At 39.1% G+C, this 13592-nt stretch overlaps 1 protein-coding gene across 2 annotated transcripts in view; it reads left to right on the top strand.

Moving 5' to 3' along the window:
* The window catches only part of Pcnx4 (pecanex 4), a 42862-nt gene that overhangs the window by 8353 nt on the left and 20917 nt on the right, over positions 1–13592 (top strand). For both annotated transcript variants that reach the window (XM_031356153.1, XM_031356154.1), the window contains exon 2: positions 22–764. In XM_031356153.1, the coding sequence (XP_031212013.1) occupies positions 67–764 (698 nt within the window). In that variant the 5' untranslated portion in view covers positions 22–66. The remainder of the gene's footprint in view (positions 1–21; positions 765–13592) is intronic.

Here is a 13592-nt window from a genome sequence, read left to right on the forward strand (position 1 = left end):
TTATCTCTTCTTTTTTTATAGATATTTCTGGTTATAAAAACGATGTGACTCTCAGACTAATCCTGAATGGGAAGTATGAGTCCAGATGTCCCTCTGCTAAATGACTACAAGCAGGACTTCCTGCTGAAGCGCTTTCCACAGACTGTTCTCGGAGGCCCTCGACTCAAATTAGGCTACTGTGCCCCTTCTTACATATATGTTAATCAGATTGTCCTTTTCCTGATGCCATGGGCCTTAGGGGGAACAGGAACGCTTCTGTACCAACTGGACGTCCTGAGAGACTACGCTGCCGCAGCTCTTTCAGGAGGACTAATGGTGTTCACTGCCGCTGTCATCCAGCTCATAAGCGTGTACTCCAAGAGCAAGTCAGTGGTGGTCAAGAGGATGAGAACCAGGGATATTTTATCAGAGGAAGACCAGCACGAATTTACAAGTTGTGCTGGTGCTGAGACTGTCAAATTTCTGATTCCTGGCAAAAAATATGTAGCCAATACAGTTTTTCATTCTGTTCTTGCTGGGCTGGTGTGTGGTCTTGGAACATGGTATTTGCTCCCAAACCGAGTAACCTTGCTGTATGGCAGCCCTGGGGCGACTGCTGTGCTCTTTGTCTTTGGGTGGATAACACTTTGCATAGGAGAATACTCACTCATTGTAAACACGGCCACAGAGACAGCAACATTCCAGACCCAGGATACTTACGAAATCACTCCTCTCATGAGACCACTTTATATTTTTTTCTTTGTTTCTGTGGACCTTGCACACAGGTAAAAACTTACAGAATATTTAATAACTTGCTTTGTTTTTAAGTATACCTGGCAAGAGAGTTTTTCTTAGTGTTCACAAAGAATGAATCAGTGAATTAAAAATTACAACCCAACTATTGGGATAGTTAGGTTATTTTGATGGTTTATCTTTTAGTAATGCTCTCTATAATGTATTCATGTTATAATGAAGTAGCACATTTTTGTTTTGTTTTGGTTTTGGTTCTTGGTTTTTGGTTTTTGTTTTTTTGAGACAGGGTTTCTCTGTGTAGCCCTGGCTGTCCTGGTATTCACTTTGTAGACCAGGCTGGCCTCAAACTCAGAAATTTGCCTGCCTCTGCCTCCCAAGTGCTGGGATTAAAGGCGTGCTCCACCACTGCCTGGCAAAATAGCAAATCTTATTGAAGAATCAACACATAACAAAAACACTTTAAGGTACATAATTTTTGAGTCCTGTACTTCATTTTAAATCAATATTATTAAGTAGTTAATTAATTTGCATCCCAAATGCTGCTCCCTCTCCCTGACCCTCCCTCACAGAATCCATCTCCCCCCTTCTTCTCCTCTGAGAGGGTGTCCCCACCCAGATATCCTCCAGCCCTGGCACATCAGGTCTCTGTCAGATTAGGCACATCATCTTCCACTGAGGCCAGACAAGGCAGACTTGGAAACTGAGCCACGTGTCTGCTCCACATCTGTAGGGCCTCCTTCCAGCCCCTGTGTGCTCTCTAGTTGGTGGCTCGGTCTCTGAGAGCTCCCAGGGGGTCCAGGTTACTTACTTAACTCTGTTGGTTTCCTGTGGGGTTTTCTTCCTGTTCAGGGCCTTCTGTCCTTCCCCCAAGCATCCTATATATGTTCCTGACCTCCATCCAATGTTTGGCTGTGGGTATCTGTATCTGTTTCAGTCAGCTGCTGGGTAGAGCCTTTCAGAGGGCAGTTATGCTGGGCTCCTGTCAGCAAGCATAACAGTATCATTAATAATGTCAGGGATTAGTGCTTGCCCATGGGATGGGTTTCAAGTTGGGCTGGTTTTTGGTTCACCTTTCCTTCAGTCTCTGCTCCATCTGTGCTTTCTTTTTTTTGGTGGTGGGGGGAAGTGGCAGGGATCGATTCAGGGTTTCTCTCTATAGCGCTGGTGGTCAATGGAACTCACTTTGTAGACCAGGCTGGCCTCGAACTCAGAAATCCACCTGCCTCTGCCTCCCAAGTGCTGGAATTAAAGGCATGTGCCACCACTGCACAGTTCATCCATGCTTTCTTATACGCAGGACAAATTTTGGGTCAAAAGTTTTATGTGTGGGGTGGTCCTGGGGGACTTGCCTGGCTACAGGAGGTAGCCTCTTAAGGTTCCATGTCCCTATTGTTCAACATCTCGGCTAATATTCCACATTGACTTCTGGGAGCCTACTCTATTCCAGGTCTCTGGAACTTCCTAGAGATTCTTCCCTCAAACCCAACACACCCTACATACCCCCCACCCTACACACCCTTCTTGCAGCTGCAGATTTCCATTCATTCTCCTGGCCCTCTGGGCCTCTCTCCTGTCTCTCCCCACACCTGATCCTGCCTCCCTCTACCCATCCCCCTCCACTCTCCCACCCAGTTCCCGCCCTCCTTCTGCTCCTATGATTATTTTGTTTCTCCCTCTAAGTGTGATTCAAGCATCCTTTCGTGGGCCTTCCTTCTTGTTTAAGTTCTTTGGGACTGAGGGGTATATCATGGGTATCTTCTATACTTTATGGTTAATATCCACTTACCAGTGAGTACATACCGTGCCTCTCCTTTTGAGTCTGGGTTATCTCACTTAGGATGATATTTTCTAGTTCCATCCATTTGCCTGCAAAATTCATAATGCCCTTATTTTTAATAGCTGAATAGTATTGTGTAAATGAATCACATTTTCTGTATCATTCTTCAGTTGAGTGACATCTGAGTTATTACCAGTTTCTGGCTTTTAAAAATAAAGCTGCGGTGAACATAGTAGAGCACATGTCCTTGTGGCATAGTGGAGCATCTTTTGAGTCTATGCATAGGAGTGGTATAGCTGAGACTTGAGGTAGAACTATTTCCAATTTTCTGAGAAACTGCCAGATTGATTTCAATAGTGGTTGTACAAGTTTGCAGCCTTACCAGCAATGGAAGAAGGTTCCCCTTTCTCTACATCCTTGTCAACATGTGCTGTCCTTGAGTTTTTGATCTTAGCCATTCTGATTGGTGTGAGGTGGAATCTCAGGGTCATTTTGATTTGCATTTCCCTGATGACTAAGGATGCTGACCATTTCTTTAAGTGCTTCTCAGTCACTTGAGAGTCTTCTGTTGAGAATTCTCTTATTAGCTGTATTTTGGATATTAGCCCTCTGTCAGGTGTAGGGTTAGTGAAGATCTTTTCCCAATCTGTAGTCTGCTGTTTTGTCCTGATGATGGTGTCCTGTGCCTTACAGAAGCTTTTCAGTTTCATGAGGTCCCATTTATCAATTGTTGACCTTAGAGCCCAAGCCAGTGTTGTTCTGTTTGGGAAATTGTCCCCTGTAACTGCATTCGAAGCTATTTCCCACATTCTCTTCTGTTAGATTCAGTGTATCTGGTTTTATGTTGAGGTCATTGATCCACTTGGACTTGATTTTGGATGGAGCAGCAGATATGAACCTATTTGCATTCTTTTACATTCAGGCATCTACTTAGACTAGCACCATTTGTTGAAGACTCTTTCTTTTTTTTCCATTGTATGGTTTTGACTTCTTTGTCTAAAATCAAATGTGAATAGATGTGTGGGTTTATTTCTGGGTCGTTGATTCTATTCCACTGATCAAACTGTACATAATATTTGTATTTCTATACAAATATTATGCAAAATGTATCACTATTGCTCTGTAGTATAGCTTGAGGTCAAGGATGGTCATTCCTCCAGAAGTTCTTTTTATTGTTCAGGATTGTTTTGGCTGTCCTGGGTTTTTTTGTTTTTCTGTGTGAAGTTGAGACTTGCTCTTTCAAGGTCTGTAAAAAAAAAATTGTGTTGGAATTTTGATGAGGGTTGTATTGAATCTATAGATTGCTTTTGTTATGTTAATCCTACTGATCCATGAACATGAGAGATCTTTCCATTTTCTGATATCTTCAATTTCTTTCTTCAAGGACTTGAAGTTATTGTCATACAGATCTTTCATTTGCTTGGAAAGAGTTATATTAAGATATTTTATTTTATTTGTAGTTATTGTAAAGGGTGTTGTTCCCCTAATTTCTTTTTCTGCCTGTTTATTATTTGTATAAAGGAAGGCTACTGATTTCCTTGAGTTAATTTTATATCTAGCCACTTTTCTGAAGTTGTTTATCAGCTGTAGGAGTTCTCTGGTAGATTTTTTTGGGATTGCTTATGTATACTATCATCATCCTCAAATAGTGATACCTGACTTCTTCCTTTGATCTTCTTGTGTGGTGTCTTATTGCTCTAGCTAGAACTTCAAGTACTGAATAGATAAGGAGACAGTGGGCAGCCTTGTCTTGTCTCTGATTTTAGTGGGATTGCTTCAAGTTTCTCTCCATTTAGTTTTATGTTGACTATTAGCTTGTTGTATATTGCTTTTATTATGTTTAAGTATATGCCTTGAATCCCTGATCTCTCCAAGACTCTTAACATGAAGGGATGTTGAATTTTATCAAAGGCTTTTTCAGCATCTGATGAGATGCATCGAGTGATTTTTTTTTCTTTCAGTTTGTTTATATAGTGGATTACATTGATGGATTTTCATATATTGAGCCATCCCTGCATCCCTGGGATGAAGTCTTTATGATCCTGGTGAATGATATTTTTTATGTGTTCTTGGATTTGGTTTAGGTGAATTTTATTGAGTATTTTTGTATCGATATTCATAACCAAAATTGGTCTGAAGTTCTTTCTTTCTTGAGTCTTTGAGGGGTCTAGGTATCAGGGTGACTGTGGCTTCATAGAATGAATTGGGTAGTGTTCCTTCTGTTTCTATTTTGTGGAATAGTTTGAGGAGGAAGTCTGGTAGAATTTTGCACTAAAACCATGGCCTTGGGCTTTTTTTTGGTTTGGTTTGGTTTTTGGTTGGGAGACTTTTAATGACTACTTCTATTTTCTTAGGAGTTATGAGACTGTTTAGTTTACCTGATCTTGATTTTAATTTGGTAAGTAGTATCTGTCTAAAATTCATCCATTTCATTTAGATTTTCCAGTTTTGTGGAGGACAGGATTTTGAAGTAAGACCGAATGATTTTTTAAATTTCCTCAGTTTCTGTTGTTATGTGTCCCTTTTCATTTCTGATTTTGTTAATTTGGATACTGTCTCTGTGTCTTTTAGTTAGTTTAGCTAAGGGCTTGTCTGTCTTGTTGATTTTCTCAAAGAACTAGTTCTTGGTTTTGTTGGTTCTTTGTATAGTTCTCTTTGTTTCTAATTGATTGATTTCAGCCCTGTATTTGACTATTTGCCTTCTACTCCTCTTGGGTGTCTTTGCTTCATTTTGTTCTAGAGCTTTCAGGTGTGCTGTTAAGTTGCTAGTATGAGATTTCTCTAGTTTCTTTATGAAGGCTATGAACTTTCCTCTTGGCACTGCTATCATTGTGTCCCATAAATCTGGGTATGTTGAACATTCATTTTCATTGAATTCTAGGGAGTCTTTAATTTCTTTATGTCTTCCTTGATCATTGACTAGAGAGTTGTTTAATTTCTCTGAGTATGTACATTTTCTCTTGTTTCTGTTGTTGTTGGAGTCCAGCCTTAATCCATGGTGATCTGATAGAATTCAAGGGGTTATTTCAATCTTCTTGATCTGTTGAGGCTTGCTTTGTACCCAATTATATGGCCAGTTTTAGAGAAGGTTCTGTGAGGTGCTAAGAAGAAGGTATATTCTTTTGGTTGGGGGTGAAAGGTTCTGTAGATATTTGTTAAGTTCATTTGGTTCAAAAACATCTGTTGTTTTTGTTGTTTCTCTGTTTAGTTTCTGTTTTGATGACCTGTCCACTGGTGAAAGTGGGGAGTTGAAGTCCCCAACTCTAATTGTGTGGGGTTCAATGCATGACTTGAGCTTTAGTAAAGTTTTTTATGAATGTGGGTTACCTTGCATTTGGGGCATTGATGTTCAGAATTAAGACATCATCTTGGTGGATTTTTCCTTTGATGAGAATGAACTGTTTTTTCTGATCTCTTTTGATAACTTTTGGTTGAAAGTCTATTTTATTAGATATTAGAATGGTTAATCTAGCTTGTTTCTTGGGTTTGTTTGCTTGGAAAGTCTCTTTTTCAGCCCTTTACTCTGAGGTAGTATCTATCTTTGTTGCTGAGATATGTTTCCTGTATGCAGCAAAATGGTGGATCTTGTTTACCTATCCAGTCTGTTAGCCTGTGTCTTTTTATTGGTGAAGTGAATCTATTGATATTGAAAGATGTTATTGACCAATGATTGTTAATTCCTGTTTTTTGTTGTTGAAGGTGTTACTGTGTATATGTGATTCTCTTCTTTTGGTTTTGCTGTGATTAATTACTTGTGGGGGGTTGTTAGTGTAATTACCCTCCTTGTGTTGGAGTTTTCCTTCTAGTATCCTCTGTAGGACTGGATTAGTATTGTTTAAATTTGGTTTTGTCATGGAATATCTTAGTTTCTCCATCTATTGTAATTGAGAGTTTTGCTGGGTATAGTAGTCTGGGCTAGCAACTGTGGTCTCTTAGGGTCTTCAAGATATCTAACCAGGATCTTCTGGCTTTTAGAGTCTCTGTCTAGAAGTCTGGTGTAATTCTGATAGATCTGTCTTTATATGTTACTTGGCCTTTTCCCCTTACAGCTTTTTATATTCTTTTTTCATTCTTTATATTTAGTGTTTTGATACATGTGACAGAAGGATTTTCTTTACTAGTCCAATTTATTTGGTGTTCTGTAGGCTTCTTGTATGTTTGTGGCCATCTCTTTCTTTAGGTTAGAGAAGTTTTCTTCTATAATTTTGTTGAAGATATTTACTGACCCTTTAAGTTGGGAGTCTTCACTCTCTTCTATATCTATTATCCTTAGGTTTGGTTTTCTCATTGTGTCCTGGATTTCCTGGATGTTTTGGATTAGGAGCTTTTTGCATTTTGCATTTTCTTTGTTGTGTCAATGTTTTTATGGTGTCTTCTGCACCGCGAGTCTCTCTTCTATTTCTTGTATTCTTTTGGTGATCCTTGAGTCTGTTGTACCAGTTCTCTTTCTTAGGTTTTCCATCTTCAGGTTTGCCTCCATTTTTGTTTTATTACTTCTGTTTCCATTTTTAGGTCTTGGACTGATTTATTCATTTCTTTCTTCTGTTTGTATTTTCCTTCATTTCTTTAAGGGATTCATTTGTTCCACTTTAAGGGCTTCTACTTGTTTGCCTGTATTTTCCTCTATTTCTTTAAGGAAATTATTTATATCCTCTTTAATGGCCTCTGTCATCTTCCTGAGCTGGGATTCAAGGTCACAGTCTTGCTCTTCAGGTGTTTTAGGATACCCAGGGCTTGCTGTAGTAAAAGAACTGGGTTCTGATTATGCCATATTGTATTGGCTTCTGTTGATTAAATTCTTGCTCTTGCCTTTTACCATCTGGTTGTCTCTGGTGTTGGTTGGCCTGGGCATTTGGGTGCTGATCTGCCACGCTGCTGGTGTAGGTGTGGACCAAAAAGAAGATGGAGCTTCCCAAGGCTTCTAGGCTTGCTAGGGTCCCAGCAGGTGAGAGGGGTATCTGGGGCAGAGGGATGTGTCTTACCTGTTTGTGTGTCAGGCTAGAGCCGGCCTCCTGGGAGGCAGGCAGTTCTGTGGGATGTGTCAAGGTCCTCTGATCCATGACTGTTGGTAGTGTAGGTGTGGACTGGAAGTTAAATCAAGATTATTTTTTTAAAAAAATCTATGAGATAGGCTGGGTAAAACCTTGGGAAAGAAGTAGAACTTTCTAGCAGGGTAATTTTTAATCAGGTATAATTTAATATGTTTACACTTACTATTTTATAAAGGGCAAATTCAGTGAATAGAAAATTTATGATTTTGTAATACCAAAAATGTAGACAGGTTGATGGTTCTTAAGTTAGTTGTCAAAGAAAAATGGAAAATCTTTTAAAACAAGCATTTTGCAAAACTTCTTGTTTGTGTTTTTAAAATCTGGTTTCTGTTTCTCTTTGTGTAGACTGTAGCTTTCTCTACCAGGTAGAAATGTACAGGCATGTGGTGGAGCACATGTTTGGGTGTGGCAGAGTTCATTCATTAAAGCCCTAAACTGTGTGATGTCATTTCACCATGGATCCTTTGAAAGATGATGAGGTCGTGACAGTGGGCTTTGGTCTGAAAGGACTGGTGCCTTTAAAAGAGACATGGGAGGGTTTGATCTCCATCACGTGAGAGACAGCAGTAACCCTCTCTAACCCAGGAAGAGAGCCCTCAGCAGACCGTCCTCCTTGCGCCTGGGTTTTGGGCGACTGATTCTGAAACTGCGAGAAAACACAGTTCTGTTGTGTTAGTTGCCCAGTATATATTTTGTTATACTGGGTTTAACAGAGGGTTAACAGAGGGTTAACATAACTGACAGAGGGTTTTTATAACAAATATCTAAACAGAAAACGGAGGTGACATAACTGAGCAGTTGGTAAACACTCTGGGTAAAAGATCTGGGGTGTGAAGGGCAGAAATTGAGGCATTAACACTAATGCTGATGAGATCTTAGCTGGAAGCCGGAAGAAAAGCAAGCCTTTCTTATAAATTGTCAAAGAACTTGGCTGACTGCTCATGTTTCATGGAAGGTAGAACTTGTAAATGATAAAATAGAATATCTGAGAAAGGAAATTTTGAAACGAATGTGTGAAGAAATAATATCTTTATTGTTTACATGAAAATGCAAAAGGGACCAGGTGAAGAAAATTAATCAGGAAAAAAGAACCAGAATGTGAAATTTGGAAAATTCCCAGTCTGCATTATAATAAATTGTGGTGAGAACACAGGGCTGAGGCTGTGTGCCACCTGGTAAGTAGGTGCAAGATGGTGTACTGGAAGCAGACAGTTTGAAATAAGTGTGTGGGAAGGTGAGACTAGAGTGAGGGAAAGCTACTGACCTTGGATTTCAGAGGACAGATTGACAGAATTATTCAACTGTGGATGTGCAGTGTTAGAATGAAGAGGAGAATGATGCTCAGAGTGGTTCTGAAATGAGCTTCAGGCCACTTGGCCTCTGTCTAGGGCTTTGAAGATGGGGCCATTCTTCTCAGCCAAGAGAATGATGTCTGCCTGGAGCCGTGCTGGTTACAGCCTCTCCAGGCTCTGAGAAAGTCGAAACAGAACCAAAAAGTTACTCCCAAACCAAAAGATGGATGCAGCTTGTCTTGCTGTGGTCTAAACTTCCTTGGGATCAACCACCTATTCCTTTATCCCTTTCACATTTGATATCAAGAGTGGATCACCTCAATAGCCTGTATCACCATTCATTTTGGAAAGCCCTGCACTTAGTTCTTCAGGTTTGCAGGTGAAATGGGATTTTGCCCCAGGATGGATTGTACCTTGAGCTTCACTTATAGCTAATGTAGCTGGTAGATAGATAAGACTAGGCACATTTAGGTGGTCATTGGGTGATAGCCAGATGAAGTTATAGAATTAATGCTGGAAAAAGTTAATGCTGGGAACCATTGGGACAAAAATATATTTTTGTACTTGAGAAGTGTTAGGTCTTAAAGAAACTCTAGACAAATGGCTAACTGGGATGCCTATTTAAAATATCAAAGCAGACACTAGCTACCAGACTCTCAGTATCACAAGTACCTGTTACAGGGTCATACTCTACCCCCTGACCTAACCTTCCCCTAATCCTGCACTTCCCTCTCTTCCCCCAGCTTCTCTTCCCTATAAAACTCAACCATTTTGACTCAACCATTTTGGCCAGGTACCCTCTTGGCTCGTGGCCTCCTCTCTCCTCTCTTCCTTTTTCCACTCCCACCCTACCTCTCCTCTCATGGCTGAGTTCAGTTTGGACCCTCTGGCTGTTGTGAGAGCTAAAGTTATGTTTTAGGTTTTATTTACTATGTGTCAGCGATCCATGAAACAAACATGCCTCTAACCTGTAGGCAGCTTGCTCAAGGACAGATACTCCTGAAATGCTGGAGGCCATTGTTTATGGGAGCCAAGGAGCCAAGTTTTCACTCCATTAAATAGGCAAGAAATAGGTCAAGATACATACTTGCCCCTGTTTGGACCAGATGGGAATATGGTAGCCTTGTGGGGTTGCCTTTTAAAGCCCCTACAAGGTGTGACTCCTGACCATTTTCTGGGAAACCAGAGATGGACATTGCCAGAGTCCATCAACCTGGCCAGTATTTAATTAAAGCTTGCTTCAAATTTGTCTTTAAACTGTGGCTCTGGTCTTATTCTCCGCTGGTAGGATTAACACTGTTAACTTCCTCAAATTTACAATAAACCTCCTTAACTATACCTTGGAGTAGTCATGTCCTCATTTTTTTCGTTTAAGAAGGAGCTGCATTGTCTTTAACTGGTCAAGGATGAAATATGTGGACTCAGTTGTGTGTTGAGAAGTAAGGCCTTTGAAGTTGATCAGGTCAAGTACATCAACCTGTGATGCAATGAGGCCCTAAGAGAGGCACAGCAGACCTGCTTCATCTGCAGCATGAGGGAGCACATTCATTCGCATTCTCGCTGTGGTCTTGGACAGCCAGCATCCTCAACTCTCTCAACTTTGAGAATATACATTTCTATTATTTTAAGCCACCCAGTCTGTTGTATTGTGTGATAAGGGACTGAATTAAGTTCACATTTGAAAATACAAAGTCCATTTGTATATCAACATGGACCACAGATGCCCTTAACTCTGAACCTCTTCTAATTTTACTACATGTATAGGTCAGGGGACAGTATGAGCCCTATGCAGTTCTTTACTGAGTAAGATATTTAAGGGAGGATAAATGGGAAGTTTAGTTGGTTTCCTAATAGCACTATTATTTACCAACAAGTTACAATTAAATGCTTGGGTTTTAAAAAGCTAGCTATAAAGTTGAATGCATGCATACAACCTTGTTAAAAATTCTAACATAAGACTCAGAATTTTCAGAATACTTTTTTTTAGCTATTGTTTTTGGATTTTTTGGTTTGGGGGGATTTGGTTTGTTTGTTTGTTTGTTTGTTTGTTTGTTTGAGACAGAGTCAGGTAGTCCTGGCTATCCTAGAACTTACTATGTAAACCAGGTTGGCCTCAAACTCATAGAAATATTCTCTGTCTCTTATAAATCAGTCTGCCTCCATCTTGGCTTGAAAGCCATCTTACAGTAGAGATAAATTAAAAGACATAAATAGGTTCCCATTCCTATTTATGATTAAATCGGTGGCTCAAGGATTGGGCTACGCCCCACCTGTAACCTTAACTAGAAATGGTTCTGTCCTGCCTGTTTCAGGAAATGACAATGATTCCTTTCTTTCCGAAAGTTGTTTTGACTTGTTTTGACCGCTTTGTTGTAACCACCTTGCAGCTGTGCCTTATTTTTTTAGAAGATTCTTATGACAAACTTCTTACACTTATACTCTGCCTTGGTGACTCCTGTTTATTTGCCTGCTAAATCTCACATTTGGAAACCCCCTGCTTACTTCTGAGCTAAAAAAACCAAAAGAACAAAAAACAAAACCTGTATCTTCCCCATATTCAGTGCTAATCTCTTGAATCATGCCTTAGGAATGATTAGGAATAAAGCTTGCTTTAATTAATTTAACCATGACTTGGGTTGGTGGTCTTTCTCCTCACATCTATAGGAGTTAACACCACTGAGTCAAAATACAAATCCATAGGTTACTATTCTCACTATTAAATTTCTGAAGTCAGAACTAATACCAGCTGGACTATGTCTCTGCTTCAAATAGTCCTAAGTTCTTTCACTGTATTTTCTTTAAAACAGCATTTCTCATCTATAAATAAAAAACATAAAATATTTCTTAGTAAACTCTTGCTGAATTTAATGTTTTATAATTAAAAAGGTAGTTTTTTTTTCTTTAACTATGACTAAAACATGAGGCAAAGAAAGCCTTCCATGTGCTTGTAAAGAATCGTGTCCATTTTAATACAGAAAAGTTAACCTTTCGTTTTTAGAAAAACACCATAAAGACGATTATGTGCAGAGCCCTTGTATAGTAGGGATGGTGACATTTACAACTGCACCCAGTCTGCTGTATTGTCTAGTGCTATACTGTGACGATGCAGCTAACTGCTGTATAATGCATGTGCTTTCCCACTCTGGACAGAAATACCAAACTGTTTCTTAGTCTTATCTCTAAAGATAGCAAAGAAGGCTGAAGAGATATAGCCCATAGTACATACAGTTCTATTGTGTTAACAGTAAGTGGCTTCCTATGAATTTTATATTATGAAAAGTAGGGTTAAATCTACAGTGCTTAGCTCAGAGAATTGGGAATTATCTGATCAAATAATTTACATTTATAGCCTCTTAGCCACTGTATGGGGTTCTTTTTCATGGCTTGTGGATCTTCAGATGTGTAGAATTTGAAATATTTTTTTATATTTGTTCATTTCAAGCTCAGTTTTTCTTAATACCTGATTTTTTTTAATCCTAGGAAATTTCTGTTACATTATCAGATACATTAAATATTTTTTCATAGAAAGTAATTAACTACAATAACAATCTTTTAAAGGTCAAGTTATATATAGGACAAAATAATCAGTATTTGGCTAATTACATATTTATATTTATTATACAATAACCTTATATTTGTCTATAATATCTGATAAATACTGTTGCTGTGATGTTGCTTACTAAAAGAAAAAGGTTTCAAGGTACACAGCTTTATTTTGCAAACCATTTCCTGAGCATTGCTATTCTCATGCAGATCTCTTCTTGAGTGTGTTTCAGAAGGGAAGTTGGTCTTGACAACAGACTAACCTGTTATCCTTTACCACCTTCCGGTTATTATGTGTTACTTGATTCATTGTGTTTTCTGGACATTTTTTTCTCAGAATGGAGTGTATTTTATTTCAGATTTCACTGGTGGAAAAATGTGTCCTCTAATTTAGCACCACGTATTAACCTTGTGCTCGATCTCTGTTCCCTGTTTAAACAATTTGAAAGACATCCAGTGTGAAGCAGTGTGTTGACTGGGGTAGGCCAAACAGGCCCATGAGCGAGTATGTCTGTCTAGATCATGTTATAACTGTAGTTGATGTGTGCTTGTATTCGCACTGCAGAAGCTCTTAAAGCTGAAGTACTGGAATTGTCTTTAGTTCTGAACAGCTCAGGTATTCAAGCACAATTCCCCTCTAAGTGTGAGCCTCAGCTTTTTGTCTTGGAAATCTCTAGCACTCCATTAGTACTGGTCCCTGTTGGCCCCTTGACACCATGTTTGATATTGTTTATCTTGAAAAAAATTAACAGAAGATTGAGAATGTTTTCCATTTTTATTAAATGATTTAAATCATTTTTGTTAGTTTAACCCTAAATAATTTACTGAGCATCAGTTTTCTCCGATTAAAAAAGGGGCCATCCCTGCTCTGAGGAGATATTATTGTACAAATATGTCTTAAACCCATAACATTTCTTATCTAAAATAAAATATTAAATATAAAATAAAATATCTAAAATATTATTAATGCTAGTGAAGTTCCCAGTCACAGCCTGAGCTGCTCACTGTGTCTGAGCCACAAGAAAAAGGCAATGGAGGAGAGCAAGAGCAGGGGCTACTAATAAATGCATGCTCCTCCTGCGTGGCTCTCCAGAGTTACTCGCAATTTTAAATTATGAAGTCTAAAGAATCACTGGTGGGACTTCAGCCAATGTAGATTTAGGGGAGAATATGTTTTTTAGATTCCGCAGTTTTTTT

This window comes from Mastomys coucha, unplaced genomic scaffold (assembly GCF_008632895.1).
Source record: "Mastomys coucha isolate ucsf_1 unplaced genomic scaffold, UCSF_Mcou_1 pScaffold6, whole genome shotgun sequence".
NCBI classification, from domain to species: domain Eukaryota; kingdom Metazoa; phylum Chordata; class Mammalia; order Rodentia; family Muridae; genus Mastomys; species Mastomys coucha.